This window comes from Arachis ipaensis, chromosome B03 (genome assembly GCF_000816755.2).
Source record: "Arachis ipaensis cultivar K30076 chromosome B03, Araip1.1, whole genome shotgun sequence".
Classification (NCBI taxonomy): domain Eukaryota; kingdom Viridiplantae; phylum Streptophyta; class Magnoliopsida; order Fabales; family Fabaceae; genus Arachis; species Arachis ipaensis.
Window position 1 is genome coordinate 13745280 of NC_029787.2, and position 27648 is coordinate 13772927.

The 27648-nt window shown below is 34.0% G+C and overlaps 3 protein-coding genes across 5 annotated transcripts; 1 reads left to right on the plus strand and 2 right to left on the minus strand.

Moving 5' to 3' along the window:
- Positions 7120-16678, minus strand: LOC107634195. 2 transcript variants are annotated; one of them, XM_021118231.1, is made up of 9 exons: positions 16539-16678; positions 16273-16458; positions 12085-12230; positions 11368-11756; positions 10628-10863; positions 10338-10553; positions 10145-10237; positions 9947-10048; positions 7120-7391 (listed from the first exon to the last, which is right to left on the minus strand). In XM_021118231.1, exons 5-9 carry the CDS (start codon positions 10814-10816, stop codon positions 7200-7202), a joined length of 792 nt encoding a protein of 263 aa, XP_020973890.1. In that variant the 5' UTR covers positions 10817-10863; positions 11368-11756; positions 12085-12230; positions 16273-16458; positions 16539-16678; the 3' UTR covers positions 7120-7199. The 2 variants fall into 2 exon arrangements, with proteins under 2 accessions (XP_020973890.1, XP_020973889.1); XM_021118230.1 differs by having other exon boundaries at positions 12085-12295.
- Positions 16974-19591, plus strand: LOC107632556 (protein FAR1-RELATED SEQUENCE 5-like). Of its 2 annotated transcripts, none has more exons than XM_016336225.2 (2): positions 16974-18651; positions 19189-19591. In XM_016336225.2, the coding sequence occupies exon 1, from the start codon at positions 16993-16995 to the stop codon at positions 18322-18324; it is 1332 nt and encodes a 443-aa protein (XP_016191711.1). In that variant the 5' UTR covers positions 16974-16992; the 3' UTR covers positions 18325-18651; positions 19189-19591. The 2 variants fall into 2 exon arrangements, with proteins under 2 accessions (XP_016191711.1, XP_020973888.1); XM_021118229.1 differs by having other exon boundaries at positions 19207-19591.
- LOC110269382 lies at positions 20911-26864 on the minus strand. Its single transcript, XM_021117173.1, has 7 exons — positions 26800-26864; positions 26591-26695; positions 21784-21868; positions 21604-21678; positions 21398-21487; positions 21142-21276; positions 20911-21051 (listed from the first exon to the last, which is right to left on the minus strand). The coding sequence occupies exons 1-7, from the start codon at positions 26862-26864 to the stop codon at positions 20983-20985; spliced, it is 624 nt and encodes a 207-aa protein (XP_020972832.1). The 3' UTR covers positions 20911-20982.

The following is a 27648-nucleotide window of genomic DNA, read 5'->3' on the forward strand; positions in this document are numbered from 1 at the left end:
TATTTAATTTATATTTATAAATTAAATAATTTAATAACCTTTTCTTTTTCGTATGCATATAGTATAGTTAAAAAATTGGCCTCGCTAAATGTGCATTGCATTTTGATTATCAAAGACAAAGAGTGGGTCAAAAGTGAAAACTCGTTAACCCAAAGGGAACAAATATACCGTAAAAAACCAATCATGGAAAAATGTAAGAAAAATACTAAGGCAGTTTAGTTTGTAATTTTATTCTTGTAAACTTTTGCATAAAAAGTTTAAAAAAAAAAAAAGAATAAAAATAAAAATTTTATATTGTACACCAAATCCAACTTAATGTTATATGAATAATTATGATCAATTAAAATAAGATTGAAAAGAGAATAAAAGTTTTTATATGGATTTTAGGTCAAAATAATGAAATTTAAAAGAATATCTTAAAGAATTATTTCTTTTTTTTAAATGAGGACGAAATTAGTAAAAATAAATTAGTTGAATTTAATTTGTAAATATAATAATGTAGTTAGATATGAATTAAACTAAATATTTATTCATTAATGTCACATATAGTGTAACATTTAAAGGAGTGTTAGAATTATTAAGTTATGGAGACAAAATTGTTTTTATTATTTTAGCTAAACAAACTTAAAATAAGAAGAAAAAACACATTTAGGGATCGATTTTAGAGAGAGAGAGTATATTAGGTTTGTTTAGGTACTATTTTTGAAAAAAAAATTTAAATGGTATATTTTTAAAAGATCTTTTACAAAAATAAAAGTGATTTTATGTTTAGATATTTCATATAAAAATATATTTTTATCTATTAATTATGTTTGGATAAAATATGATAAAAATATTTTTTTGTTTATTTATTATGTAAAAAATATTTTTTTTTAAGAAAAAAGATCTTTCAAAAAAAGATGTAAATTGTAACTTCTCACAAAAAATATATTTTTTAGTACTTTTATTTTTACTATTAAAAATTTGCCAAACACATTAAAAAAAAAGACCTTTTTCATTAAAAAATATCTTTTTTATCGATATAATGGCGTCCAAACAAGCACATTGTCAATAAAGAACAATAAGTTATCTCTTTAAAATGACTTGTTGATCAAATTAAAAATATGAGATTAAAATTGTACATTAATAAGGATGGGAATGAGTATCTATGAGAACGGGTATTTTCTTCTCCATCTCTCACCCCTATTTAAAAACAAAAATGTTATTTATATACCAAAATCAGCTATTAAAATCAGCCACCAATATATTTGTGTATGAATACATGTATGGTTTAATTTATTTTCAATGTATATTTATATTTTAACATATATTTTATACTGATGACTGACTTTAATAACTAATTTTAGTATACACATAGCATTACTCATTTAAAAAATATCTTTCGTCCCATCTCATTTCTGTTGCGAGTCTCTATTTAATTATTCCTCAAGAAATGTGGATATTTGTGAGTATTATTCATGGATATTCTTTGAATTTTTTTTAAAAAATAACATAACAATAATAAAATAAATCAATCCAACATAATCCAATATAATTTAATATAATCTAACAAAATACAATATAATTAATAACATATTCATTATAAAAAAAATAACATAAAATATTTTGTAATATAATAACATAACATTATTCTTGGCGGACGATCAATATCACAGTTATGTGTAACAAAATGAAAGAGAGACAAAATATAGGTTGAGAATGAATAGAAGTCTAGAAAAAAGATGAAAATTTAAAAAAAACGGGTCTCCATAACATATATATTTTGCGGGTCAGATTTATTATGAGAAATTTCTGTGATATTTCATTTTGGTCAATTTTCTTTTGTCATCTTGATTTCAATTAAATGTAAATTTGGTTTAGATTAGCAAACTTAATTGATTTTACATTAAAAAAATAGTTATTAACCGGTTTCAAAAGTAATAAAATCGTTTTGGAAATAAAAATTGATTTTTCATTTAAAAACTAGTTTAAATCATGCAAAATCAAAATTGAAAATGTTTGTAATGAAAAAGAATATGGACAAATTGGGTTTTGCTTTTGATCAAGGCTATAGAGTATTTGATTGAGTACCCCGATATAAGGCGAAGTCTCTCATGTAGAAACTGATGTGGCTTCTACATGTGTAAAAATAGCGTAGACAGGTGCAACGTGCGACAAGTGTGTGAGTGAGGGAGCAGATGTGACTTGCTGCAGGAATAGCGTCCTCTCAGTTCAGGAACTGGAACTCTCTCTATGTGATATGGAAACATTATTAGCTTATGTAATTAGGCTAAGTAAGCATAATTAGTATGGCAACGTCTCTGGTATGGATACACACAAACATCCATACGTATAGATTATGAGGTGGATGAAGCAGACAGTAACGCGTGGCTTCGTTATTCTGTGCTACATGGAAATCCACAATGACAAAAGCTTGGCAGTGCAGGTTGACGTAGACAGGGAGCAGGTATTGTCGCTACTGATCATACTTAACTGCTAACCACGTTGAGCTTATGAAATGTGTTTGTTCTAATTTTTTTGTAAATTGGGCTTATAGGACCAACTGCTTTTATTGCAATTTTCGGGTGAGAGATGTGGGTTTTTATGTTTTCTCTTTGTTGTAACGTGCTGGTAGGAGAATGAGTTTAGTGGTGTTCAAAAACCTAGTATACATATCCGTGTATGACCATCAATACTATTCAAAAAGCTTCTTAAGTTACACCAAAAAATAAAAGTTTCTTAGGTTTCTTACTCTAACAAACCCCCACCACAAAAAAAAAAAAAACAGAATAACTGTCACACATTTATAAATAAAAAATATTATCACAATGTAAATTAGTGAAACATTTTAGTTATTCTGGTGGAGGAGATGGTAACTTTTTAGTTCTTACAATTCTGTGTCATTTTCTTTTCTTTTTTTATTTTGTAATGGCTTATGTCTTTCTTTATTTTTGGCCAATAGTTCATATGAGAGTTTTTTTTTCGGAGATGATATGAAGACATATTTAAAGCCTTGGCTAAGCCACTTTGACAGACCACCTGTGACATCCTTCACGGATATATGTTCAAAGTCTTCATACAATATGGTTTTTTCTTTTGTCTAATTGGTACGCAGCATAAAAAATAGCAACCCTAAATAAGCCCAAATAACTTCAGCTCATTTACCAAAAGTCATAATCACCAAACTCACATTAACCAAACATTAATTTTAACATAAACCTCTGACAACACGTAATCTCTCCTGTCTGAGTCACTGTGCTGATAGGTTTTCGAAATTCGGGTCCTCATGTAGAGCAGGACTGCAGGAGCATTTGTTCCACACGTCATTCCCTTCTCCATACACGTCAAAATCCATAGGTATGGATGTTTGTGTGTATCCATACCAGAGAATTTGCCAACAAGAATAACCAACAAACACAACTAATTGAATTGATGTCTATTAAGCGGGCGTGACATTGACAAGAAAGACGTGTGTGAATTGTGAGCCTTCCTTTCTAAATTGGCAAATTCTCTGGTATGGATACACACAAACATTCATACCTATGGATTTTGACGTGTATGGAGAAGGGAATGACGTGTGGAACAAATGCTCCTGCAGTCCTGCTCTACATGAGGACCCGAATTTCGAAAACCTATCAGCACAGTGACTCAGACAGGAGAGATTACGTGTTGTCAGAGGTTTATGTTAAAATTAATGTTTGGTTAATGTGAGTTTGGTGATTATGACTTTTGGTAAATGAGCTGAAGTTATTTGGGCTTATTTAGGGTTGTTATTTTTTATGCTGCGTACCAATTAGACGAAAGAAAAAACCATATTGTATGAAGACTTCGAACATATATCCGTGAAGGATGTCACAGGTGGTCTGTCAAAGTGGCTTAGCCAAGGCTTTAAATATGTCTTCATATCATCTCCGAAAAAAAAACTCTCATATGAACTATTGGCCAAAAATAAAGAAAGACATAAGCCATTACAAAATAAAAAAAAAAAATGACACAGCATTGTAAGAACTAAAAAGTTACCATCTCCTCCACCATAAAAACTAAAATGTTTCACTAATTTACATTGTAATAATATTTTTTATTTATAAATCGATGACAGTTATTTTATTGTTCTAAAAAAAATAATTAACGCGTTACAAAAATATGTAATTTTTTATTTAGCGTATATTATATGATTAGTAAAAAATATGCCCACATCTCTCACCCGAAAATTGCAATAAAAGCAGTTGGTCCTATAAGCCCAATTTACAAAAAAATTAGAACAAATACATTTCATAAGCTCAACGTGGTTAGCAGTTAAGTATGATCAGTAGCGACAATACCTGCTCCCTGTCTGCATCAACCTGCACTGCCAAGCTTTTGTCATTGTGGATTTCCATGTAGCACAGAATAACGAAGCCACGCGTTATTGTCTGCTTCATCCACCTCATAATCTATACGTATGGATGTTTGTGTGTATCCATACTAGAGACGTTGCCAATTAGTATTAGTTCTAAATGAGCCTCCTGTTATTGGGTTTTTTTTGTACATGTTGAATGTTTCTTAAAATGTTAATAGGCTAAGTTTTGGTGGGCTATGTGATTTACAGAACTTGGAATATAATCTTACAGGAGAAGACAAAAGAAATATAAAGAAAAAGTGAATTGGAGAAAGAAATTCAATTGGGAATTTTTTCCATAAGGGTTATCCTGAGTGTCGGACCCCTTGAAGTAGGGTTATTTGAGAAGAGGTAACTATTTCAAGTGCAGTGGAGTTGCCCTTTCTTTGATGGTTGTTGAATCGACTAAGATTGGTGGGCGTGGTATAGGTGAGCAACGTGCTGGGCTGGTTAACGCGTTAGATTTACGGGAATTTTGCGTGCCATCGGTGTAAAATCGACGGTGTTAAAGGTATGAGTGTTTGAACGAATTCTTAGTTGCTATTTATGCCTCTGATTTTGGAGCTATATGACTGCTTGTGAAGTAATGCAGATATAAAGTATTGTTGAAAATTCATAAGGGTGTAACTGGTTATCTATTTTATAATTTAGCTGAAACATGTTGTCTATCTTTTTTGTAATTTAGTTGAAAAATAATTTTTTTTATGAAATATTAGAATATATGACTGCTTGTGAAGTAATGCAGATATAAAGTATTGTTGAAAATTCATAAGGGTGTAACTAGTTATCTATTTTATAATTTAGTTGAAACATGCTGTTTATCTTTTTTTTTTAATTTAGTTGAAATATTAGAATGAATAAAATAGTATAAAATTATTTGTTTGTATTATTTATTATTTATTATTTCATAGTTGGATTTCATTTAGTTCAATGTAATTTAACATGATAAGCTTACCTTTATTATCATGAACTAAAAAAATAAGAATAAAATTGAAATGTTGTTGACGTTGAATGAAAAGAATATATATAAGAGTGAAAATCAGATAAAAAAGTTGTTCTAAAGGAAACATCACCATGACAGTTTATGTTAGTATTCAGTAGATGATTTGCAACTTGTGATAAACTAAAATTGGTGATATTAGGCCCTGGGAATTTAACTTACAAAATCTATTAGACAACTTGTTTTATTTAGTCATGGTAGTGTTATGTGAATTTTGACTAATTGTTATTTAATTTGGTATCTGCGATGAAGTATCTGGTGGATGCAATTTTAGGAGTGGTTGTATTTGTAAAGTGATACCTGTTAGTGTGAATGTGCCTAGTAGTGCCAGAGAGATTTGTAATGTGTGTCATAGAAGTATTAAGTAGCACCAATATTCTTTTCATACGGATCGGAATTTGAATATATTAGGGAGCGTGAGGAAATTAGATGACGAGTTATTTGTTGATTATTTTTTTTTCAGATGGAATACACTGGTCATAGCGAGAAATTCTGCACGGAGGATGAAAGCAATTGTGTTGGCGACGTAGTCAGTTCAGATGCTGATGAATTTGATGTTGAGCAATTGGATCCAAGTGGGCAGGATGACTTGTCAGATTATGGAGATATATTTAGTCTTACTGCAGCTGAAATAGAGAACAAGGTTTTTAGAACGGAGGAGTGTACTTATGAATTCTATATGAGGTTTGGGAAGTGCCATGGGTTCGGTGTACGCAAGGGAGACTATGGGAAAGATGATGATGGAAATGTAATTAGGAAGAGATTCTTTTACAACAGAGCTGAGTTAAGGGATGAAAAGCACTATAATAGATTAGATAGAAAAAGATGTCATAAGTCCGAGACACGAACGAACTGTCATGCTAAGTTGTCGATATATATTGACAAAGAAAGTTTGAACTGGAAGGTCCGAAAAGTCATCCTCGAGCACAACCATGAGTTAGTAGCTAGGTGTATGGTACACTTGATTCCTAAGTTCCGTCGGGTTTCAGGTGCGGCAAACGATCAGCTAGATGGTATGCAAAGTTATGGGCTACCACTACAAGGGAGGCGGGAATTGGTGGCGATTTTTTTCTTGATTAGCAGCGGTTTTAAACCGCCGCAAAATCAAATGCCGGCGGTTCATAAGACCGCCATGGATATGGGCGCCGGGATTGCGTTTGGCGGCGGTTTTCATAAACCGCTGGTATAACCGCCGCTAAATCAAAATTTTGCGGCACACAATAGAAAACCGCCGCCAAATGAGTCTGACATGGTTTACTTCATATTTACCGGCGGTTTTCAAACCGCCGCAAGTTAGCACGATATGTCCAAGTTTTCACAAGTTTAGCGGCGGTTTTAAACCGCCGCCAAATGGGACATCAGTTTATGTTAAAAGTTACCGGTGGTTTGCAACCGCCGCCAAATGTTTTAAAGTATTATTGAATTATTTTTTTAATTCTTTTTATATTTATTATTATTTTAAGAGTGAGTATTTTCAACAAAAATAGAAGCTAAACTTGTAGCAAAAACAAAATTAAAATATAAGCAAAACAAAGTTATATATCCATCAAAATACGAAGTAAATAAATCTATTTTGTAGAGTTGCTCAGTCTAATTCAATAAAATGTTTGCTTCAATGCAAAATAACTCCAATCCTAATATTCTATTTTCACTCTATCATTTCACGAAACTCATCCCTGCAGCGATTTCTGGGGGAAACTCCTCACCATGCCGTTGAAACAGATAAATCAGGGCACTCTCCATCACCTTCATCTTTTTCTTATCTGATGATGCCTCATCCTCCATCGCCTTCCTCTTCAACTTCTCGCCTTCCAGCTCTGCCTGCAGTTCAAGCAGCTTCCTCTAGGTCTCCTCTAGTTGGCCTTCGTTGCCAGACGCATGTGAATTCGGACCGAAGAGTTGGCTAGGAGTCGGTCCAAAACCTACACCACGTACTCTACCCGATTTTTCTTTTCCAAAAACCTGAGCAATGGAATCATTTTGAGACAACATTCTAGAAGACTCATCCTGTTGCTCAATCTCCTCAATTCTTTCCTACATACACAAATTAGCAATCTCCTCAACTAACTTATCACTTACATCACGATAAAAAAACACACAAAAATAGCAGCAAAAAAATTTAGGGTTACACATAACTCTCAGTCAATAAAAAATCCAAAGGCGAATGAAAACAAAAATAACAAACAATCGAGAAATTAAAAATGATTTCTGACAGTAAATGAAATGTTTTGAAGATTAGCATCGATGATCATATTACATATAAACTCACAACATAAAGATGTGATAGTTTAGTTCAGCATACCATAGAATTCATAAAGATATGCACTATGAACCAAAACCCAAAAAATTTAAGGGAATTCTCCTAAACTAACTTGTGTTAACCTTTATCAATCAACAAGAGAGAAAATTGAAGCTTGTTTTCTTTTCCACAGCACCCTTTTCACACTTTTCTTTTCCCTTATACTATACTACTATATAATAGTTTGATTTTATTTTTCTTAGTCCCCAAGAAGAGGAGTAAGCAGCCGCATGGGAATCTCTATTATATCCAATATGCAAAGTAAAGCTAATAATAGTGGATCAGAAAAGCACCAATAGTTTCCGTAGGTTCTATGTAGAAAAATAGAAAGTGACTATAGTAATAAAAATTCTAGTAGATTAAAATAATATAGTCAATTATACAACAACAACAAAGCCTTGTCCCACTAAGTGGGGTCGGCTACATGAATCAAACGACGCCATTGTACTCTGTCATGTATCATGTCTACAGAGAGACTGTTTACATGTAGATCTCGTTTGACCACCTCATGGATAGTCTTCTTAGGTCTTCCTCTGTCTTTCGCCCTTTGTCCATCTTCCATCTCATCCACCCTCCTGACTGGATGTTCTATCGGTCTTCTTCTCACATGTCCAAACTATCTGAGACGCGATTCAACCCTCTTTTCCACAATGGGTGCTACTCCAACTCTCTCCCTTATATCTTCATTCCTTATTTTATCCAATCGCGTATGACCACTCATCCATCTCAACATCTTCATCTCTGCCACACTCAGCTTATGTTCGTGCTCCCCTTTAGCCGCCCAACACTCCGTACCATACAGCATAGCCGGTCTTATAGCGGTGCGATAGAATTTACCTTTAAGTTTTAAAGGCACTTTTTTGTCGCATATAAAACCAAATGCACTCCGCCATTTTGACCAACCTGCTTGGATCCTATGATTTACATCCTGTTCAATCTCTCCATTATCCTGTATGATGCACCCAAGATACTTAAAATTTTTAACTTTTCGTAGGATGTTTTCTCCAATCTTCACCTCTATCTTGGGGTTTTCCCTTCTCAGACTGAACTTATATTCCATATATTCCGTCTTGCTACGGCTTATCCGCAGACCATACACTTCTAGAGCTTCTCTCCATAACTCCAACTTCTTATTTAGGTCTTCCCTTGACTCTCCCATAAGGACGATATCATCGGCAAAAAACATGCACCATGGCACAGGCTCTTGGATGTGCTCTGTGAGTACTTCCAAGACTAATGTGAAAATGTATGGACTTAAGGATGATCCCTGGTGTAATCCTATACCAATAGGGAATTCCTCTGTCATACCACCTTGAGTCTTCACACTAGTTGTGGCCCCATCATACATGTCTTTAATTGCCCGAATATATGTGATCCTTACTCTCTTCTTTTCTAAGACCTTCCATAAGACCTCCCTTGGTACCCTATCATACGCTTTTTCCAAATCAATAAACACCATATGTAGATCCCTTTTATTACTATGATATCTCTCCATCATCCTTCTTAATAGGTATATCGCTTCAGTGGTAGATCTCCCTGGCATAAATCCAAATTGGTTCTCTGTTACTTGTGTCTCTTTTCTCAACCTCCGTTCTATCACCCTTTCCCATAACTTCATAGTATGACTCATAAGCTTAATCCCTCTATAGTTTCCACAACTTTGTATATCCCCCTTATTCTTGTAGATAGGTACCAAGGTGCTCTTTCTCCACTCATCAAGCATCTTCTTTGACCTTAAAATCTCATTAAAAAGCATGGTTAATCAGTTGATGCCTTTTTCTCCAAGACCCTTCCAAACCTCAATCGGAATATTATCAGGTCCTACTGCCCTGCCATTTTTCATCTGCTTTAGAGCCTCTTTTACCTCGAAGTCTCGAATCCTTCGATAGTAGTCAAAGTTTTGATCTTCTTTCCTTGTGCATAATCGACCAAGGCTCGGAAGAGTCTTCTGTCCCTCATTAAATAACTCGTAGAAGTAGCTCTTCTACCTTTCATTAGTCTTCTCCTCTTGAGCCAATACCTCTCCATCCTTATCCTTTATGCACTTAACCTGATCCATATATGGTGGTAGACTCATATATGGTGGTAGACTCCCGTGTCATTCACCAAACTCCTCGCACACCCAGTCAAACACATCGGCTTTCAATATTGAAATTTAATAAGATCACCTTAATTATAAATATACTATAAGTACACTAGTTAATAAATCACACACAAATATTTTTGCTTCGAAGATATTTTTGGAAGCTTAGTTAGAGTTGGTAAACTATAGTTAACAAGTAGTACTTACACCAATTGCTCTTGCTTCATCATTGATATATGAGCCATCCTTTTTCTTGTGCACTTTGATCCACAGCTCTCCTTTACCGACTATCCTTCCTTGTTCTTCCGACTGTAACAACAAGTTTTTGCATTAAAATTTTTCACAAAATCAATGAAAATTAAATCACAGAGATAGTTCAATAACTAAATAAAACAAGTAAAGTACATCTTCTTCCATCCGCCGTGCGAAGCTTTTCGAGCCGCCAGTGTGGGTATATTGTTGTTTTGATCGATTGACCGCGTTTTTCTTGCACTTCTCCTATTGGTCCATCCGAGATAAAGGGTGATTAGAATCTGATAGAAAAGGACTCAATGCAACATAATTGGTATACTTGTGTAACAATGATACAATATATTACCTTCGTCTTAGGTTCGGCGCGATAGTCAAGGAACCATCTCCAATGCTCTCGATCAATTTCCGGCGGGCAATTCTCAAGATTTTGTTCAATTGTGAATGTTGGCTCATAAAAACGGTCATACAACCTCAGCCTTGTTTCCTTCCAAGACTTCCCCATACTTTTCAAAATATTTTTCTTGATAATTCCTTCGCTGTCTTCATCAAAGTGGAAAATTTGCTACACAGATAATAAATGTAATCAATAATTGTAAAAATAAGCAGAGTTAGGTTACCCGGGATATAAACTTTTACCTTGACACATTCGTTATAAACCTTGTCTTTTGTGGTAATCTGACGCCAACTTTTTCTACAAATGGGAAATTTTTCATAATCAGATCCCAGCAGACCAAGCACGCCACTCAACAGTCCAGCTTCGTCCCCAATTGCTTGCTTTGCGTTGTTGAACCTGAGCACGATCTTCCTACCGTTAGGCCGTTCCATAGCCTCCCTCACGCTTAGTTTCGCCGGCTTGATTGTGCCGTCAGAATCTATAAGCCAAATATAACATTTACGTTGTACACAGCATGTGAGAAATTTAATATATAGCATACTAATATCAACATAATACCTTGTTGTATGCCTAGCAAAGGAAGCATGATGGATCAGACCAGCATAAAACATGTTTAAATTGGTATAGAATTGCAGCACTTGAAACAAATTTAACAAAAACTGTTTGACTTTTATTGTAAAAAACTAAGTACAATGACAAATTTAAAATTAATTTTAAATGTGGGAGGCAAAAATTAAATTAGGGTAATAATTCAGAATTCTTTTAAAATATTTTGATAGGCCACATAATATATTTTAGGTAATTAAAATATATAAAACAAGAGATAAAAAAAATATGCTGCCATCAATGGAGAAGGTCAAATGTCATTGACTGTGTTAAATTGGAAAGCATTTTGGAATGACCGAATTAGAGTATATTGTAAGTTAATAATGGGTGGAGCCTAAGTCATGTTGATGAAAGAAAAAATAATTAAATACAATACCGATGGTCTTAACCGTCCAAAACTCTGTAGTCTTGTGTCCTCTACGACTCTGAGCTCCAGAAGCATCATGGAGGTCGTCAACTTCTTCATCAACAAGAGTTTCCTCATTTGCATTAGCGTCCAAGTTTAATGGCCTGGCAGCGAGTTCTGGACACTGTTTGTGCTCATATATGGAGCAGGCCTTGGTTCACTTCGCGGGGGACGGAAAGGGCGTGAAGTAGCGGGGACACTATCACCACTTGCAGGGACACTATCACCACTGTTCGGGTGAATTTGAGAGCCATCATGGTGGGGGTCTGAAGTCGCAGTCGCTCCCGTTTGAGGTTGCTGAAATCCTGGTCCAAACTTTGATTTTTTCATGAATCGACCTTTCCGGGCCATCTTAAACTCTTGACACCAACAAGCACACAAAAAGGAATACGAATAGTCATGATCCATAGTTGTTATCTCTGATTCATAATCTCAAGCAGCTCATGAGATCCAATACTTGTTTTTTAATCCCTGTTAATTTTATTTCTATGTAATCGGCAGAATTACGAGGTTTCCAAAAACAGAAAAATTTATAGCAACATGCTCCTATGATAATGCAGGTTCATGAACTATACCCCTGGGTCATCTATGAGCAAATTATATAGCCATGCATGTTGCCAGGTCCAGATAAACTCATGCTTCAGTCAAAATAAATACACAAGAAATAATTAGAGGACGAACCCTTACCTGAGAAGAGAAGGCGGGACTACAGTCCTTTGAAGTGGAAGAATTGCGATAGACGAGAGAAGCAATAGGTTTCAGGCCTTCGTCAGGAGGGGGCTTCGACGGCGGAGACTATGTGAGACACCGCTGGAGGTAGGTTCAAATGGAGTCTTGCAAGGGAAAATAAGGATTTAGGCGCCGTTCCTTATTTCATCTCAAATTTGGCTTTAGCAATCTGTTAGTGTGAAAAATTGGGTTCCCACTCTTTTATAATAATAATAATAATAATAATAATAATAATAATAATAATAATAATAATAATAATAATAATAATAATAATAATAATAATAATAATAATAATAATAATAATAATAATAATAATAATAATAATAATAATAATAATAATAATAATAATAATAATAATAATAATAATAATAATAATATTAATATTAAAAAGATAATAATAAAAACAGCCATGTGTAACAAAGGCATGTCCTTATTAATTCACACCTGCACACCGCCTTAAGTACAAGTATCGGGGAGTGTTGATGTATATATAAACATAGGAATGATAATATAGGGGTTTTCTATATCTGAACCAAAAATTAGTTGTCACATCTTTTTTAAGATATAATTTCCAGATAAATATAAATTATAGTGACCTCTATTACTATAAAAAAGGGATATTATTCTTGTATTGAATATATCAAAAATGTCTTCTTATTGTACCAATTAATATAGTATCCCTATTTACAATGGGTTCTAGTTCTTCCCTATCGCTGGATCTCTCGTCTACGATCCTCTCACTGTGGTGTAACCAAAAGGTATAGTTAGGGGGGAAAGGGTTTCATCAGAAGATGATCGTAGGCGTCTTCTCTAGTTTGGTAACATCGAAACCCACACAAAGGGCATGGACAATGTATCATCCTATCAGATGATGCATTGGCAAATGCAAAGTCAAGGAATCTATTTAGACCATCCCTATATTCTACACTCCCTCATGGCTTTGTAATCCAGCTCTTATCAATGTCTAAATAAATGAAATAGCGGAAACAAATAACAAAATAGTAAAAAAATATATAGAACTTATAAAAAATAAGGAAAAAAATGGGGTGTGTGTCAAGAGAACCAATAACATTTTATCACAATTATGAGATGGGAGAGTACCATACGTAATAAACTCGACAATATATTACAAGCAAAACCATGTAGGGAGCGACGGAATAACTCAAAACGGAAACAGAAATAAAAATTACTTGCATCCCAGATAACATGTAGCACACGAAAGATATTGGGGAGGAGGCTTACTCATTGCAAAATTATGTGCTTTCTAAAAAATTACTGGGTGAAAGATTTGTTGGTTCCAAGTCCAAAAAGTGAAAAGAAAATAAAAGCTTCCTTAAAAAATGAAAAAAGAAAATAGGAATGAAAGTTAGATCTAAAAAATAATGAAAAAAAAGTATAACTAAACAGTCATGAAAAAAGAAAATAGCACTGAATTTTTTGAATTAGTATAAGCATAACAAATTGTCAACTGGCATCATGTATAGTGGAAAAAGAAATTCAAGACTAATGTAATATATAAAGGTTATATGCTGGAGTAGTGTTTGGAATTTGAAAGTCAAAAGTGGAGGTCAAAATGGATTTATCATGAAAAAGGAAACATATTAGTTTATGATATGCTCTTGATATTAACTGTTAATGCGAGAGACAGAAAGAATAGGATTTTTGTTCTTTACTTGTTGAAAAGCTAAGCAATTGGTTTGGTTATGCCTATAGAATTATATATTAACTAAAACTACATGTGATCTAGTACTTGATTGATCATTGATCTTAATCATAAAGCAATGAAAATTATTGATTAAAATTGGTCACGGAAAATTAACTTATTATAAGATCTAAATCGTAACCTTAAATTATTGGCATAAAGTTATAATATTTGTTTAATTAACAAAAAATAATAGAATTTTCTTTACTAGCTAACAAAGAGTTTTTAAAGATGGGTTCTTAATTAACTACTTATTTAAGAAAAGCCCCATTTTATATTTAACTTGAAAACAATAGTACAAGAATTAAAAAATGGTAAATGATGAGAGGAAAGAAAGACACAAGCTGTGTGTGAAGCCCATGCATCATGTAGATGAGAATTTTAAATATGTGTCGTGACACAGATGTTAATTACTCTAACAGTATCTTCTATTCGCCAATTGAAAAGAAGGAAAAAGACACTGATAAAGCAGCTTGTTATATATAAGAATTGGGACACTATCACCTTAGCCCTTTGGCCCTTTTCCATCTGTTATTATATGCTTAGAGTTAACAGAGTAGCACTGTATAAGCATGGCACAAGTGCATTACTCTAAATTTGTCCTAAGCTATTTTAACCAATATGCAGCAAAATCCTATGTACCAATACATAATTAATAAAATAACAAATTCAGCTTCACAAAGTTTAATTTCACCTCTTCTAATGATATCAGCCAGCTTCTTAATAATATATTTTTACATCACAGACCACTAATGTTCAACACTTCTCATGCAGAAAATATTCATATCATATAGCATCACCCAAAAAAATCATGTACACGATGTTGAAAATTTAGTGTGTGCATAAGGGAAAAACACCTTGAAATAGTTGTTATAAGATTACATTTAGTATTACATATAAAATAAATAGACAGAGCACAATAAATACCAAAAAAGTCAATATTAGATCACTTTTCATGCTAGTAAAAAATCAGCCAAGTTGAAGGTAAAAAACGAAGGCAGTTTTAAGAAACACAGGAATAAAAAGAAAGGTTTTATCATAGTACTGATTTATAAGTGTTTCAAATAGATTTTTATTGTAAGGTTTGGAAAAAAACCACTTTGTTAATGCAACAGAATAAAATTAGTTGCGGCTAGAATCCAATCCAGGTAAAACTATATCAAATGCATCTTTGTCGAAATGCACTAGTAGTAGTAGATTTGGAAAACACATCTCAAGGTTCAAAAGGAATTTAAATGTTCTCACTTGAACTGAGATCAAACTGCAGAAGTAATATCACAGTTCATAAAAAAACTAACACCAATTAATTAAACGTTATAATCAAATAATCAAAACTAAGTAACCAATTATTACTAAGTACTAAATTTAAAAATACAAAAAAAAAAATCAAACTGCAGAAGAATCACATTATCACATTTGAGAAAACAAAAATAAGTAATTCTTTGGTAAACATAAACATTGCTAATTTTATTTGGCAATCCACCAACCCTCCATCGAATATATTAGCCCTATTTTTTTTTTTTTTTGTATTCCATGACTTAAAAAATTTTGCTATAAAACTCCACAAATAGAAATTCAGTATTTGTGAGGAACACACTAACAACTTAGTTAATACTTTGACCAACAAATCTAACTGAAAATCCTAATTTTTTGCAGGGAACAAGCATAATAGAATAGAGATAATGGGCCTGACAGCTGATTATTGGGATACCATTATGAGAATTTGAGCCATGGAAGGAAGATGCTATAACAGTGATAATTATAGTAACAATAATGAAGCATATAACTGAGTTCAATTGAAATTTTGGCTTCATTTGCAATGAAACGGTAAACTGTATTAACCAAAAATAAAAAAGAAAGAGGAAACTTTCGTGAAGGCAAAGAAATTGAGGTCAATTAAATAAATGATAAATTAAATTAAACAAGCAAGGTCTATACTAAGTCCATAGTAAAAAGTAAGTTATTAGGGGTAGACAACCATAGTAATATTAACAGATCAATTCATTCAGGCTGATCATACACAGATGTGCAGTTGTATGTATACTCTAATTAGATTAATCTTTTAACATAGCTAATTAATCATACATAGAGTAATATGATAATTAATCATACTCAATTCTTGTTGATCATAGACAAAGTAATATGCTAACTCATCATACTCAATTCTTGCAAATCATACACAGAGTAATACACTAATTAATCATACTGAATTATCTATCTAGATAATCAACTCTCTATTGTTCAAATAGTTAAAGTAATGACAACAACAGATAAATGATTAGGCAGCTGAGCTTGCTCATAGTGGATCAAGTCACATGAATCAAATCCCTAACTCTAAACAGCAGCAATTAACCCCAACACATAGAATATATAGACAAATTATTGTTCAAAAGTCTGAACCAAGAATGAAAACACGAAAAAGAGGTCAATATAGATGAACGAACCAGTGAAGGAGGAGATGCTCAACTTCAACCCCAGTGAGAGAAGCACTGATGGCAGCTGTGCGGCTCGACGACCAACACGGAAGCGCAAGGTGGAGCAAAGGTCAAGGATTTTGCACACAATGGCTGAGAGAGTATGGTTTCAGGAATTGTGGATGACAGGCAATAGCTCGAAAATTTTGGGGGTTTCTGCAAAATTGGGGGACTCAATTAAAGGGTATAAGATGACAGAGGGGAATGGACACATTGAATTATGATAAGATCCTCACCTGGGTGGGTTCTTCCGCTGAAGTTCACGGCTCTGTTCTTGCTCTTGGTTGGCGCGCTGCTAAAATAAACTCGCGGGTTTCTGCACAGTTGGGGGGAAGAGATTATTGGTTGTGATATAAAAAGGGGAATTAAAACTCACCTAGCGGCGTTTATGGAAGTAGTCGCCGGGTATATTGTGGCACAGGGGGTGGGTGTGTTTCGCGCCTCTGCTCTGCTTTGGTGCGCACCAAGAATATAGGGTCAGACGAGGAATGTTGATGATATATATTCTAATTTCGCTGCGGTCTTCACTTCCCAGCCGCTATCCAGGAGCGTTTTGCATCATTTACCAGACCGCCGGTCATCTCTACAGCTATCCGTCCAATATGCGGCGATTTTGGCCACAGCCGCTGTTTCTCTGCCGCTACTCTCCACTTCTGCGGTAGTGTACCTACATCAAAGATACTTGGATACATGGCAGGGATTGCCGGAGGGTATTCACTATTGGGTTTCACAAAGAAGGATGCTTATAATTACCTTGACCGGACTAAGCGCGCAAGGATCGCAGATGGGGACGCAAATTCTGCCATTGTCTATTTGGAGGGAAAGGCTTCTGTGGACCCCATGGAAATGGCGAGGTATAACTTGACTAAGGAGGGTATGTTGGCCAACTTGTTTTGGGCCGATGGAATGAGCAGAGTTGATTACCAACACTTTGGTGATGTCATCGCATTTGATTTGACGTACAAAAAGAACAAGTACAAGAGACCGCTTGTAATATTCTCGGGTGCAAACAACCACAAACAGACGACGATCTTCGGGTTTGGGTTAGTGTTGGACGAGAAGATTGCTTCGTACAAGTGGATGCTAGAAAATCTCCTTGAGGTGATGTGTAATAAATTTCCATCTGTTGTAGTCACAGGCGGTAATGATGCCATCATTGCCGTAGTTACGGAAGTTTTTCTTAGCGCTACCCATCGCCTATGTGCTTGGCATCTACAAAAGAATGTTACAACTAATGGGAACGAGCAGATGTTCAGGGACTTATTTTCGAGGTGGTTGTATGCGGATATGTCGATAGATGACTTTGAAGCGGAATGGGCTGAAGCAGCGGATGAATACGGGTTACATGATAAGTTGTGGGCAAAGCAGATGTACGAAAAAAGAAAGATGTGGCTGAATGCATACCGTCACGACAAGTTTTGTGTTGGGTTTCGTACCACATCACGATGCGAGGGTATAAATTCGCATGTGAAGAAATTCCTTACCTCGAAGCACACTATACTGGAGCTTGTGCAAAACCTTGAGCTAGTCCTTCGTGAATACCGGAACAATGAGATGGTTGCACAGTTCAACTCCATTTATAACGTCCCTGTTATGACGACGTGCCTCAATCCAATCGAAAAATGTGCTGCCATGGTATATATGCGGACCATTTTCACCACCGTGAAAAAGGAGATAGATGCGGTTGGAGCTCTAAACTTTGTTAGTAAGCGGAGGGTGTCGACGACGGTAATGTACACAATGGAGGAGTATGGTAATCCCGGGCAGCCAGTGGTTACTTTGATCGACATGAACACGAAAAAGTTGGAGTTTAGATGTAACTTTCGTGCTAGAGAGGGGATACCTTGTCGACATATGTTTTTTGTGATGAAGCATGAGCACTTGAAGACTATTCCACATCGGTTAATTTTGAAACGATGGCGTAAGGACGCTAAGGCCATTGAAGACTACTCAGAAAAGAAGGACGTAGCTAATGATTGGGGATTCTTGCTTCGGCATAGTGCCTTACATGCGGTAACTTAGTGGTTGTTGTTTGTTGGTGTGCAGAACCATGAGCTATTTAATGTAGCGATGAGGGGAATTCGTAGCATGTGTGTTGACATGGAGGGAATGCATGGGGATGGCTATGATTAGACCAACACAAATCCTAAAGTTGGTGTGCGTGATCCAGCTGTCATGCGGACGAAAGGGGCTCCTAGTATCCGGGGGGTAAGGGGTAAGAAAAAAAGATGCACGACTTGCAGGCGAACTGGGCACACCAAGCGAAGGTGTGTTGAAGGGTTCAAAAAGGCGTCTGTTAAGCTGCACGACTTGGAAGACGATGCTGCTGTGATACCACACAAAGAAAAGGTTGCTATAAACATGTTTCATTTTGCTGTGTTGAACTGGGTATCTAATTATGGTTATGGTATATGGGTGGACTGAGAATTTGAATATGTTTGTCCTTGATTCTAATTTTTCTGATCCTAGTTAAGGTTGTTTGTTGAAGTATTTCCTATGTTTGTGTAATCATTTGTTCTATTTTCGAGGTTGATAAATCCGAATTTGAAGTAGGATTCTCATAAAATAAAGTCATGGATTTTAAATTTGGAAATTAAAAAATTAGATTTAACAAAATGGTTTTAAATTTTGATGTCCAAAAACAGGCTTCAAGAATGCTTTGGAAATAAAGCTGGATTTACATGTTAAAACAAGTATCTCTTTTTAATCCGGTTGGATCTTGGTCTCATGAACTACAAAACTGGTTCTAAAGTGGATGTTGTTCGTGTTTTTGAAAATCCGAAGCATTCCCACCCCTAGTGGTTATATGTGTCACATTCATTTTCTTGGTGATCCACTATTGCTAACGTTGTTATTGTGTACTCAGTCAAGTCATTTTTGAGTGAGTCCCCAAATTTGAACCAGGTTGCAAAGGGTAGAAGTGCTCAGGTTGATGGGGATGAAGGCATAGAAGCCGATTATGAGTTGGATCGCGTCATTGTAACAGCGCAAAGTGAGACGGTTAAAGCCAAGGCGTGCAAGCTGGAGGGAAATTGGGCCATTGAGGTCCTGGACCTCCTTTGTTCACTCCACGCACACGTTGAGTACAAATGACAAGTTGGTTCATCCATGTTTTTGTTACATAAGCCATGATGTCGAAGCTATGTACTTCTTAAAGGGACCTTTTGTATACTAATTTGTATGATATGAATATTATATGTTGCTGGTCACACTAGTACTCTGTTAGGTCATTGTTGACGAGTTTACGCATGTGGAGTTTGGTCTTATCTTAGAATTCTTTTGGCTTGTCGAAGTTGGGCATCTTGACATGGTCAAGAGTATGTTATTATGGATCTCAACAACGTGCCCGCAGTAAGAGGTTCAATTGTGTTTGTTTTTATATCTTTGTTTCTATTTCAAAATATTTCAAATCTAACCGGGTTGATTTCCATATACATTGGCATGCACTAAATCATCCCAATCCATGAACATATGCATGTTAATAGTTTTGCTCACAAAACCTGACCCATGTGAAAATCATACGATATATTGTAATCATCATCTGATTTTAAAGGAAGACTTTTTTGAAGCGAGAAAATTTACAAATAAAAATAACTGGAAAAAAGAAACTGCCGAAAATGCATCAATCGTGGTATAAAATAAAGTATATAAACTTAAAAGCGTTATATGTATTATCTACTTTTTATGTTATGCTTATGTACCTGTTAGTCTAGGTTTTCAAAATAAATAATTTAAAAAATCTGGATAAAATATGTATTATCCCATGAAAAAATATTATTATAATTAAGCTGAACGGAATGGGAGAAAAAAGAAATAAAATTTACCAAACAAGCATATGACGAAGTTACGAATTAAGCATAGACACTCTTGGTCAACAACACGTAGGATACTTTACTGCAAAAGTTTGGTCCATCCGTTACAACCACCTCCATTAATAAACTTGCAATAAGGTGTTGCTGGCTTTTCCTTTCGCGAATAAAAGGAAAATTTAACAATAGCTTGCACAATGTTAACAAAATAAAAAGGGGAGTACCTATCTACAAAGGCATTTAACATGCTTGCTTATACAACATCATGTTAACCACACCATCAAAATGCAAAACGAGATGCCGTCACTGCATCTCACTACCAAATGGATGAAAAGCCCTCCCCCAAATTAGATTGTGAGACTTTGGCTACTACTGCTATCAACACAGCATACGTCCATATTGGGATCTTTTCCGCTCTTTCCACGCTTGTAAGTTGTTTTCTTTTGCAACAATGTGTCATGATGCTCGACAGCTAGCTTACAAATCTCTTCCTTTATAGAATTAGACTTTGACAAAATTAAATCTAATGCCAGCCTCATTCTTGTCTGATCATTGACCACCTATATGAAGATAATGTATGGGATTTTATTAGATCACTAACCGCAATTCGGGTTATGACCTTCATGCAATAGTGTTGAGTTTTGCTTACCTCTAGCTCGTAAGAAGTCCACAAGTGTGACAATTCCATCCATTATGCTACCCAAACCCCGCAGTCTCTCCTGAAATAAGATAACTCAAGTTTGATGTAACCAATAATGTATTAAGCATTAAGCAAGAAGGATACATGCACAATTTTTTGGGGTATCTTTGGGATCTTACGAATACTCTCCTTGTTGGCCAGTAATAGGTTCTGTCAGTTTGAAGTCCTTAATCATTGCGGGATGCTATTTTTCTTTTGATAAAATCTCCTCCCCCTAAGCATTGTATGCAAAAAGAGAGCCTGTGACACAGAAAGGTAAAATAAGCATTAAAAGGGTATCATGAAACTATAACGCAAAATACTGCGTAATCTTCAGACACTCAATCGCACCACAAATTGCATTTGGCCGACCCTTTGGTCATAAAGCTTTTCTTCCTTGAAGGGGTCCAGATAAATTAGATGCCGATTGCGCATGTCTACTACCATTAAGTACCAATGCCCCTCCGTGTACATGGGTATGTATATCTGGATCCGAAGATCGGTTAAATTAGTAAATGTTCGAAATAGGAATGTAGCAGCATAATTTCCCAGGCCCAACAATGTTATGTATTAAGCAAGACGGGTTATGAACGGGGTTCTGGATTACCTTAGTGATGTCGTCCACGGGACCCACATAGCAGCGTTCAATGTACTCCAACGACTCCTTGCAGTAGGTTGTCGGATTCAGAGCTATTTGCTTCATTGGGTTAAAAGAACGACACCACGTTAGCTGCACACTAAATTCAACGTACACAAATATCTGCACCAATTGGATTCCCTCTTAAAGATTACGCGAGAAGCAAGAGAACTCACCGAGAAAGTCGTCAGAAGCCACCAAGTATTCTCTGTCCGGTCATCTGTCAACATGGTAGCAACCAAGTTTAGCACCTGCGTCATTGCAAAAAAAAAAGATCATTATTAGCTTGCAATAGTTGATAAAACCACTTATAGCGTGAAAATCCACAATAAAATCATGATTGAACACAAATTTACATCGTCGACGACTTCCTTCTCTGGCCGAAGTGTCAAGAACGCTTTCCTGTCGCCAATGCAATGATCATTGGGCACCAATATCTCTCTGCAACGTAGAAGAGTACTGTATTTAGATAATATTAATTTTTTTAATTTTTTAAATTATTGATTGTGTAGAAGAGTACTGTATTTAGAATTCGAGTAAATATATTCTTTGATGCATTCGATTTACTCACATGGTATAATAAATAATAAATCGAATCTACTGGAATCGAATTATGTTATTCGTCAGTATCCTTATAAATTGAACTCAGTTGGTTCGATTTACATGCATATGAAATTGAATCTTATTGTTTCGATTTATATGCATATACAAATCGAAGCTATTTCAGGTAGCCATTTTCGTTTTTGGGAATCTGGATAATTTTGGATGTCAATTGGTTTATTTTAGTAATTTACCCTAACATAATATATATAGTTATTATCAATTTTGTTATTATGAAAAGAGTTGTAACATATAATTTTTACTTATAATTTTTTATTTATCTTGTTCGAAAAGGGTTATAATTTTGTTATCATAATTTTGTTATAATATAAATTATTTTTGCTTTTTATGGTACGTGCATATTAAGTCGACAATGTTGTATTCGATTTAACATAGCCACCGTCTCTATAAATCGAATTGGCTTATTTCATTTTATTGTTGATTCGTGTAAATCGAATATGTCTTATTCGATTTATTCTGAGTTTACCTAATGCGCCTACACTTGATTCAATTTATGGTTAACACAACATTCCTATGTAAATCGATTCAACTCAATTCCATTGACTCTCATAACGTAAAAGTCAAATTTGTCTAACTCGATTTATATAGTTACATGCTTTAGGATATCAATGTAACGTTTTTGGCTTTAGATAATTCACATAATTTTGACATGTATTTGGTTTATTCGAGTGTTTTACCTTTCGAATGATTCACAATTAACATAATTAGAATGAACGAAAACATTAATAATTCACAAGTCTAGTAGTGCATTAAAAACTGCTTTTCATATAGAATTATAAACATGTCTTTCTAAATTAAGTTCATAACCGGGTGATATGCATACTAGTCTATGACGGTTGGTTTTGGTTTTAGGCATCATACTATATAGTTTATGATCCATCGTCATTCTGAATCACTTAAACCGGAATCCTTCGTCATAGCCTAAAATCTTAAACTCTTAACCTTAAATATGAAACCTAATACCAAAATCTTAATTTTCGAAATTCCAACTTAATCACCTTCAAAAATACATTATCAACTACAACTTCATTCATTTCCTTTCTTTTAACAACTAATTTTTAAACTTAGACTCTTAAATATGATTTATACACTAAGAAACTAATATATTCAACATAGCTACATATAAGTGCAAAAAAATTAGCAGTATTTTTAAACGGATAAATCTCATAATCCAATTCAGTAATTTTCTCCCAAAAGAAAAAACACCAGAATTTTATCGTCGACAAAAGTAACCTCAAATATATTAAAATGGGAAAAATTCATCATACCTTAGATTCAAAGTTTTATACAAAAATTTACATAATTGTTTCAACAATATGCACAAAAATCAATCAAAGTCTTATCTCTATATTTTTATTTTATTTTATTTTTTTAAATTATTATTAGTTGTTGACAACACAAACAAATCAACGTATCTACTTAATAAAAAAATATCAAATTTTACAGATAAAATCAACTCATTTTATCTAATCGAGCTTTCACAAAGTTTTTTTTGGTAATGAACTTTCACAAAATTATATCAAAATTATCTTATCATATTTTTTTTGGTAAGTAATTGGGCCTTAGCCCAATACTTTTATCATTATTTAAAAACATGGTCATGACACTACTAAATAATTTCCAAAAACAGTTGGACTTAGGATCCAATCATATATAAAAAATATAAACGTCCAACAAAATAATAAATTTTTTAGGCTGAATGTTTAAAAACTCCTTACCTTCATCCAAAAAAAATGAATCCCCTCACCTTAGACTAAAATGAGGCCTACGTATAAGCCCGCTAATTAACCCACACTAATTAGCTATAGCTTCGTAATATTACTAAAATAAGGCCTACGTATAAGCCCGCTAATTAACCCACACTAATTAGCTATAGCTTCCTAACATTAATAATAAACTAACCTAAACTAACCTAACCCATCAGTGAGAGATTTTAGATATGTCCCTTTTCAACTGTCAGAAGTTGTCCCCTTCTTGGACACTTGTTGCACAAATAATCTCTCCAGCACATTTCTACAGGTGTGGATTTGTCTCCCATTCTACACCAAAAAAATCCGTCAATCACAATTGGTCAAGCCAGCCCTCAATACAAATTGCAAAGACTATAAGGCAAATTTTTGGGTATAGATAGAGGAGACAAATCAACACATGTAAATTTATGCTAAAAGTGTGTGTGAGTGACAAATGCCTCATGAAAGAACAAGATTTGGATTGCAATAGTTGTATTAGTACCAGTGATATTTATGCTAAAAGTGTGTGTGAGTGACAAATGCCTCATGAAAGAACAAGATTTGGATTGCAATAGTTGTATTAATACCAGTGATATCAGTTTTACGCCACTGGAAAGTGTTGTGATTAAAACAAGATATTTAGATTAATTAATTGGGTTATACTACGTGTACACTAAAATTAGCTACTAAAATCAGCCACTAGTATAAAATACATGTTGCAATACAAATACATATTGAAAATAAATTAAGTCACACATATATTTATACACAAATATATTGATAACTGATTTTAGTATACAAATAACATTTCTATAATTGAAATTATGATAATTAGATAATATTATGGGCCCAACATGGATTAGCTTAGTCCAAAATAAAAAAATATGCCTAACAAAAAGCCTAACAAATATTTAAAACAGCAAAACCCTCAAAAGAAAAATCTCCAATAGTGGCTTCTCTTGAATTTCTAGAGCCAGAAACAAGCTAGCTCATAAACTAGCTCAGCTGAAAATTCAAGAGCAACTAAATCACAATGGCGATGGTCTATTAATAAGTAAATTCTTTCACGTTGATTCATAGTAGATATTTAAGTCTTCTTGCGTTTTTCGCCGGTGACAAGAAGAACCACGGTGGGGCAGTGACGCGACTTCGGGTGAGCGCAGAAGTTAGTTTCTATTGTGGTTGTTCAATTCTGATCAGCTAGATGTGCCCTGTGTTTGAAATAGGTCTTTTAATTTCTCGGAGTTTCATAATTGTTGATACCGAGCTTATCCTCTATTATAGTCTGGCGGATTCTTCGGTGTCAAATGGGAGAACATTTCACACCTGTGAAAATGCGCTGGTGAGATTGGATGTGCAACAAGTGTCCAACAGGGGGACAAAGTCTGACAGTTAAAAAGGGACTTGTCTACATTCTCTCACGTGATGAGGTAGGCTGGTTTAGATTAGTTAGTTATTAATATTTGAAAGATATAGGTAATTAGTTTGGCTTAATTAGTGTGCTTATACGCAGCCCATATTCTAGTACAGGTGAGGGGATTCTTTTTTTTTTGGAAGTAGTTAAGGAGTTTTTAAACAATCAGCCCAATTAATTTATTGTTTTGTTGGAGGTTTGTATTCTTTATATATGATTGGGCACTAGGTCCAACAGTTTTTGAAAATTATTTAATAGTGTCATGACCATTTTTGTAAATAATGATAAAAATTTTGGGCTAAGGCCTAATAACTTACCCAAAATAAATGACAAGATAACTTTGATATAATTTTGTGAGAGCTCTATTAGATAAAATGAGTTGATTTATGTGTAGAATTTGACATTTTTTTTGTTTAAGTAGATACATTGATTTGTTTGTGTTGTGAACAAGTAATAATAATTTTAGAAAATAAGATGAAATAAAAATATAGAGATAAGACGTTGATTGATTTTTGTGCATATTGTTGAAACTGTTATGTAAATTTTTGTATAAAACTTTAAATCTAACGTATACTGAATTTGTCCCGATTTAAATGTATTTGAAGTGACTTTTGTCGACGATAAAATTCTGGTGTATTTTTCTTGGGGAGAAAATTATTGAATTGGATTATGAGATTTATTCCACTAAAAAAAACGCTAATTTTTATGCACGTATATGTAGCTATGTTGAATATATTAATTTCTTAGTGTATAAATCATATTTAAGAGTCTAAGTTAAGAAGTTAGTCGTTTAAAAAAAGGAACTGACTGAAGTTGTAGTTGATTATGTATTTTTGAAGATGATTAAGTTGGAATTTCAAAAATTAGGATTTTGGTATTAAGTTTCATATTTACGGGTTAGAATTAAAGATTTTGGACTATGGCAAAGAATTCTGGTTTAAGTGATTCAGAATGAGGATGGATCATAAAGTATATAGTATGATGCCCAAAAACAAAACCAACACTCATAGACTAGTATGCATACCACTCGGTTATGAACTTAATTTAGAAAGATATGTTTATAATTCTATATAAGAAGCAGTGTTTAATGCATTACTAGACTTGTCAGTTATTAATATTTTCGCTCATTCTAATTATGTTAATTGTGAATGATTCCAAAGGTAAAGCTCTCGAATAAACCAAATACATGCCAAAATAAAGCAAATCATCCAAAGGCAAAAACGTTACGTTGATGGCCTGAAGCTTGTAACTTTATAATTCGAGTTAGACGAATTGGACTTTCACGTTAGCGGAGTCAATGGAATTGAGTTGAATCGATTTAAATAGGAATGTTGTGTTAACCATTAATTGAAAGGAGCGTCGGTGAATTAGATAAACTCAGAAAAAATCGACTCAGACATGTTCGCTTTACACGATTCATAGTTGTAAAAATCGAACTGAATCGGCCGGTTCGACTGGAAAACCGGTGAAGCAGACCTTAGTCCGATTCGGTTACTCTTTGGACTGTTTAACAAATTCTTACTGGTCCGATCAAACTGGTCAAAACAGATGAGAACCGATCAAAATCGGTCTAACCGAAGTGGTCTGCTTGAAAAAGTTTTTAATACGTCTCCACCGGGTCTAGAAGGAAGAACTGTGGAGCAAAAACAACATCCACTTGCCACTCAGCCATTGCACTTCCGAGTACTATATTTGAGAAGTACTAATTATATAGTATACATAGATATCTAATTTAATTTTTGTTTTATTTATTTTTGAAATTAATTATATTTTAATTATAAATCATTATTAATGTAAATTTAAATTTGAGTAAAAATTTATTAATTTACTTGATCTATTTTATTGCTAGTATTGTGATTAAGGTAATTTGTGTTGATATTAATGTTAAAATCTACTCACATAGTGATATAATAGTTAGATGCTAGGTTTTGTGAATTCATTTTTTTTATTGTGTCAAATTAAAATAGTATTGTAGTATTACCGATAAATTTTATGGTTTTTTATATTAGTTATTTTTAGAAGTTGAGACTTGATTCTTCATAAAATGTTAGTGAATATATGTATGTCAAATTTTAATTTTAAGTTTTTAACAATTTTATATTTTATATTTACGTGAGACCGGTTTTATCGGTTTAACGAGTAATTTATAGGTTGAACCAATAAACCAGTAAACCAATAACTTGACCGGTTCGATCACCGGTTCAGTTCTGACAACTATGACACGAATCAACAATAAAATGAAATAAGCCAATTCGATTTATAGAGATGGTGGCTTTAGTAAATCAAATTCAACATTGTGGACTTAATATGCACGTAACCATAAATCTTGAAAAAAAATTTACATTATAACAAAATTATAATAACAACATTGGAACCCTTGTCGGACAAAAAAGTAAGAAATTATAAGTAAAAAATTGTATGTTACGACTCTTTTCATAGTAAGAAAATTGATAATA

Bases quoted from the DNA above. Each gene is read 5' to 3' on its own strand.
- LOC110269382 (XM_021117173.1), bottom strand. From the start codon at position 26,864: ATGGCTGAGTGGCAAGTGGATGTTGTTTTTGCTCCACAGTTCTTCCTT. The intron at 26,696-26,799 runs GTATTAAAAACT...TTTGTTAAACAG, and splicing joins CTTCTAGACCCGGTGGAGAC to TCCAAAGAGTAACCGAATCG. The intron at 21,679-21,783 runs GTAAATTTGTGT...GCAATGACGCAG, and splicing joins AGAAGGAAGTCGTCGACGAT to GTGCTAAACTTGGTTGCTAC.
- LOC107632556 (XM_016336225.2), top strand. From the start codon at position 16,993: ATGGCAGGGATTGCCGGAGGGTATTCACTATTGGGTTTCACAAAGAAG.
- LOC107634195 (XM_021118231.1), bottom strand. From the start codon at position 10,816: ATGGAACGGCCTAACGGTAGGAAGATCGTGCTCAGGTTCAACAACGCA. The intron at 10,049-10,144 runs GTACTTTACTTG...TTGTTGTTACAG, and splicing joins CACGGCGGATGGAAGAAGAT to TCGGAAGAACAAGGAAGGAT. The intron at 7,392-9,946 runs GTAAGTACTACT...TTGTGTATGTAG, and splicing joins ATGAAGCAAGAGCAATTGGT to GAAAGAATTGAGGAGATTGA.